The 5,541-nt window shown below is 45.3% G+C and overlaps 1 protein-coding gene across 1 annotated transcript in view; it reads right to left on the bottom strand.

Moving 5' to 3' along the window:
• Positions 1-1,715: 1,715 nt before the first annotated feature.
• rnf214 (ring finger protein 214) overlaps positions 1,716-5,541 on the bottom strand; it is a 7,882-nt gene continuing 4,056 nt past the window's right edge. The window contains exons 4-6 of the mRNA XM_069705914.1: positions 4,109-4,337; positions 3,176-3,385; positions 1,716-2,685 (exon numbers count right to left, since the gene is read on the bottom strand). Of these exons, the coding sequence (XP_069562015.1) occupies positions 1,852-2,685; positions 3,176-3,385; positions 4,109-4,337 (1,273 nt within the window). The 3' untranslated portion in view covers positions 1,716-1,851. The remainder of the gene's footprint in view (positions 2,686-3,175; positions 3,386-4,108; positions 4,338-5,541) is intronic.

Below are 5,541 nucleotides of genomic sequence, written 5' to 3'. Positions count from 1 at the left end.
GATAACGAATTGTAACAGGGTGACAAATAGTCCCTTGACATTATTATTAATAGTATATTTATTGCATTTCTTTTAACATGGCCCCCATTTCTATTTGCTGGTTTATCAAGAATTGTGATATCTGCCACAAGTGAGGCTTTACCAGTCAAAACATAAAAATACAATTCATAAACAACATTAGTTTATGATTACAGATAAACAGCATAGCATTTGATGAATGATTGATGCTAATGCTTTTAATAATTGTAATTCAAGTTCTCAGTATGTTATGGTTGTTTTGGTTGATTGATGACCATTCATTATTTATAATCACAAATAACCCAACACGACCTGACACTGTTGCTTCACGCAGCAAAATGCTAAGAACCTGATACCTTGTTGTATCCCTGTGTACAGCACTATTCTGAATTTTAGTTTCATTTTTGGTCTTTCTACTTTTTTTTTAATCATATATACTTTCTCCAATCTTTTAAAGGTGAATCTGTCAGGTTCCCCTGACAGAGAACACCTCCTTATTCTCTGAGGACTGAATACTCTCGCAGTCTCTTCTTGAACCCTCCCAACTCTCTCTCTACCCTCAGCAGTGTTTGGTCTTTTCATTTCTGCAGCGTTCTTCCTTCCTCACAGCAGCGTTACCGAGGGGTCGAGCAGTTTTTTTTTTTTTTTTTTTATCGGATATGCCTGTAAAATCGGTCAGTCGGCCGAGAGACTAACCTTTTTAAAACAAGGGAGGGAGGGGTGGAGTTTGTTAGCAGAAAAGATGGACGTTCAGACGGTAAACAAGAAGCAATCCAAAAATACACACACGTCATTATTTCCCACTCATATATGGGACCGCAGACACATTTTCAGCACTCTGCACTGTGTAAGTGTTGTGATATTTATTGGGATGGGACAGCTCCTTTAAGCTCGCCCATCGACTGCCCTCACGCCCATTAAGGCTGACTCGGATGTCCACAGGGAGAAAGAAAGGATGTGTATATGGTGTTTGTCTTGGGAGGGGAATCTTTCAAAAGGAAAGAGATTCTTTCCTGGAGTGTTTATAGGCTGATGTCTGCGTCTCAGTGTTTGTTATGTGAGTAAAGTGTATGCTGTAAATTAAAAATTCGGCAGCAAGAGCATTAATTCAGCTAAGTTAAAGAGAAAAATGTGTTTTATTTTTCAATTATTGGAAATAATATTGAATATTATTACATGCATACACCCACATGTGTATAGATAGATAGATATAGATAGATCTCGGGGAACTCACTATTTTGCCATTGGGAGGCTTATCTCTCTCTCTCTCTCTATCTCTCTCCCTTTCTATCTCTCTTTCTATCGCTCTCTCTTTCTCTAGCTCTCTATCTCCCAGTCCACAAACTCATGGGCACACTCAAGCCTCCCAATGGCAAAATAGTGAGTTCCCTTTTCCGCTGCTACGATGGAATCAGTACGGCTCCTCCTGAATCTTAAGGTTCGACGAATCAGTCGGAGCCTCCTTTCCTGCATCTGGGCATAAAGCCTGGGAGTCTCAGCAGTGAGATACACCTATAAGGCGAGTCAATCAACACCGCCCCATCAATGTGCAGAGCTTTCAGCATCTCAGGGCGGGAAACATGTTACCTTTAAAATAAAAGCGTCAGAAATTCTGTAGTCCTCAAAATCAAAGTTTAAGTAAATAAATGAAGTAAAACGCGATGACAGAAAGCAGGACCCACTAACTGCGATTCAAACATCCAGAAATCAAAGTCACAGACACACAGCATTGGAATAATTACATTTTTATTACGATATAGTTATAATATATAATTGATATTTTGCGTGGCACCGGTTTAAGTCATGTCCAACAGTTTTTGTTTTTTCTCTCTGTCACTTCCCTGGACAGAAGGGACAGGAGTTGTTCTTGCTGGACTGCAGCCACACCTGGATGCAGTCTTTGTGGATGGTGTGGGAGCAGCTCAGCGGGTAGCGGCTCTCCGGGTCCACGTGATTCTGGCACATCAGGCAGAGCTTGCGGGACCCCGCGGCCTGGCCTCCGCCGGCGGCGGGTCTCTGCAGGGGAGGGGTCGGCCTCTGGATGGGTCCCAGAGGCGTTTGGCGTCTGCCGGGCTCCGGGGCGGACCTCTCGTTCTGGGCCAGCTTGAAGCCGACCTGTTCGATCACCTCTTCCATGGACATGCCGGCCAAGGTGCCGCGAGAGCTCTTCACCTGCTGCAGCAGCGATGTCAGCTGAGCCCTGTTGCATTGTGGGAACCGTGTCCCGAGCTTCTCCAGGACCTTGTCCAGTTTGCCGGCGGAGGCGGCGGGAGCTGTGGGAGGCGGCGGGGAAGGAGAGACGGGGAGGAAAGGCTGAACGGGAGGGGACGGGGACGGGGACAGGCTGGGAGGCGGGGTCATCCTCACTGGGGCTCTGATGTGGGGCTGGAATTGAGGCGGAGGCATGTGGAGAGACTGGAACTGGGGTGGGGGATGGTGCTGTGGCGACGGGGGGGGTTGAAAGAACTGCTGCTGCACCGGATGGTGTTGAGGGTGGAGGTAGGGCGCACGGTACTGCTGGGAGTGGTGAGGGTGATGGTGCCAAGGCTGGTAATAGTGCGGGTGTCTCTGCGGCGGGAGGGGATGGTTCGCCGGGTTCAGAGGAGGCGGAGGCGGGAACTGCGGACGAACTAGAGACTGCATCGCCTGGCTGAACCTCAGCTCAGCCTGTGAGGGGAAAGGATGGAAAGTTACAACGAGTAGCTGGCAGGTGGTTTTCTGGTAGTAGTTCTGACTGCACCTCTACAGTTAACTACTGTTATTAATTAGGGATTGGTCATGAATTTTCCAATATTCGAATAGTCGTTTTAATCTCCAAAATCATCTTTATTTCCCTTGTTTTTTTTTCTACCGGCGCCTGGTTGTAATGCATTACTCCTGTCAGAAGGTGGCGGTAATGCGCCACAAAAGCTGCCTGCCAGCCGCCATTAAATAACATGGGGAGAAGAAGATCACTGCTTTCAGGGTTCCGGACATTTGCATGTGAAACTATCCGGGTATTAAGATGTCCGGGTGCGAATGTGGGGAAACATGCAAAGACGACTAGAGCCCATATTAAAAAAAAAAAAAAATTTGAATAGTTCAGAGCGAATTTCAAATAGTAGCTTTGCTTGAAATTCACATCCCTATCCCCTCCAGTGTGTCAGACATGTCTTACCAAGGGGACCTGCGGCAAAGAAGGCACATTGATCCTGGGGAGGGACTCTAACTCTCGGCCCTGCTGGATTTGCTGCAGAACCTCCTGCAGGCGGCTCTGGAGCTCGGCCTGGTTCTTCCGGACCAAACCTTCTTTCTTCTCCCATTTCAGCCTCTCGTGCGGGTACTGCTGCGGGAACTCCACTCGGAGAGCGTCCAGGTACTGTCCAACCTACGGACAGGCGAAGACACGATCGATGTCAAGAGCGCTGGACAATTTCATTTTTACTGCCGTTGAACCGGGCCTGTATGTTAAAGGGGAGGTTTAAATTAGTTTGGTCTGTCTTGAAACAGTAATCAGTTGCCTGTAAGATCAGAACCAGGTCTTGGTTGCAGTAATCTTACCTATATGTAACAGTAAGTGCGAGTGGTGGGGGAAAAAAATGCACAAGTTCTTCCATTCCAAAATGCATCCCAAAGTTAGTATAGAATTTAGGAAAACACGATATCCTCTGTATTATTGGCCGATGACAACATCCCATAATACTGTAACCCAGTAGTAAAACAGCGCAGGTTATGGTACGTTTCCTTTGATGTTGTCTATTTGCTAAACACAGTGTCGATCGTAGCCACTTTGTTCAGATGTAGTTCTCATTGGCTACATCAGGCAATTCATCACCTGTGATATTTATAACACGTTCATGAGACTTTTTGCTGCACAATCACTTTTAGCAGAGAGGTTCTGAACAAGACCATCAAAATGATAACAATAATCTGAGTAAAATAAGTGTTTCAGGACTATTAGTGCTTGGACCTATAATAAAAGGTTTGCCAAAAGCATTGGCTTATTCCGATTTAACAATTCCACCATTTTGTGTCAGAGAACCTCTTATTTAGAAACTGAATCGGTCCAAAGCTCCGACCGTGTTTGTCAGAAACGTTGGGATGTACGTACCTCCCTCAGCCAGCCCTCGATGTGAGACATGGCAACGGCCCTCTGCTTCTCCACGGCGGCCTTCTCGTCCTGCAGGGCCAGCGCCTGGGCCTCCTGCGCCTCCTTTCTCACGTCCTCCATCTCCTGCCTCAGCTCTTCCAGCTCCTCCCGCCACCTCCGTTGCTCCTCGCTCTGCTCCTGCGTGAGCGCCGTCAGCTTCCCCTCGCTCTCCTCCAGCTCCTTCGACAGCCTGATGCCCAGAGAGAGGATAAGACGAGCAGAGAGTCGGGTGAGTTAACGTGCTTCTGGGTAGGTTTTATTTTGCTTATTATCTTCTATCTCAGGACTACTACACTCTTGGCTCTTTTACTTACTAACGCTGACAACAATTAGTCAATTAACCAATTAGGTGACTGAAAAATAATTATTTTGATAACGAATGGATCGAGTTTTCAGGTTCATACAGAATCGCCGACCCACGGGTAAGTCAGGAGCTGATTTTTGGTAAAGTGAGGAAATTTGAAGTCCATACTCACAGAGGGTTTAGCTTCTCTGTGCTCCGTGCATGTCGCGGTGCTGTGCACTGTTTGCGTGCAACGGGAGCAGTCTCAGAACTTTTGGATTCAGCAAAGGAATTTCAAAACCTCCATTTGAACAGGGTTTGATTAAGGCCTACATATTTTAAGTTCACAGGAACAGATCCTTCTTAAGGATCCTTAAAAAGCCTTTTATTGAAAAAGAAAACCTTCAAATTATAAAATGTCTTCAAGTCTTCTTATTGTAAGTTGTAAGAGGCCTTAAATATTGAAATATTGATTAATTATTATATCATATTGATCTATGTTAATGTATCTTGTTAGCGATATGTGATTTTTTTTTTTGGGGGGGGATTTGAATCGTTTTCCATTGTATTCATGCAACTTATTACATACTAGGGATGGGTCACAAATTTCCAATATTCTAATAGTCGTTTCAATCTCCAAAATCAGATTAGTACATGCAACTTTCGTTTGTCCTTATTTGTTTGTAAGGCGTTTACTCCCGTCAGAAGATGGCGGTAATGCGGCTGAAAACCTGCCTGCAGGCCACCATTGCTTAACTCAGGGAGAAGAACACGATGCTTTCAGGGGTCCGGAGCTTTGTAGGTAAAAGCTGTGCCGGTTATTACATGTCCCCGTGTGAACACGAGGACACATGCAAAGTACAACTACAGCGGTCAGAAAGTTCTGTGTGGAACTCCTTCAAAACATAAATAATGATGAGTGAATGAATGAATTTTTAATCGGAGTTGTGCTTGAAATACCCGTCCCTATTACACACATGGTTTCCATTTACACAACAATGAATAGAGGGTAGAAAAAAAAGCTAGCAAGAATAAGAAATGCAATTAAAAAAAAAAGAAAGAAGTACGGGGAATGGTTAGCTCTGTTGGTTTGTCTTTGGTTAGGGTCTGA

The sequence above is a fragment of the Brachyistius frenatus genome, unplaced genomic scaffold (assembly GCF_029030835.1).
Source record: "Brachyistius frenatus isolate BFR_SWC_R1_liver_20210118 unplaced genomic scaffold, ASM2903083v1 Contig_60, whole genome shotgun sequence".
NCBI lineage: Eukaryota > Metazoa > Chordata > Actinopteri > Embiotocidae > Brachyistius > Brachyistius frenatus.
This window is presented reverse-complemented; position numbering and strand designations above follow the sequence as displayed.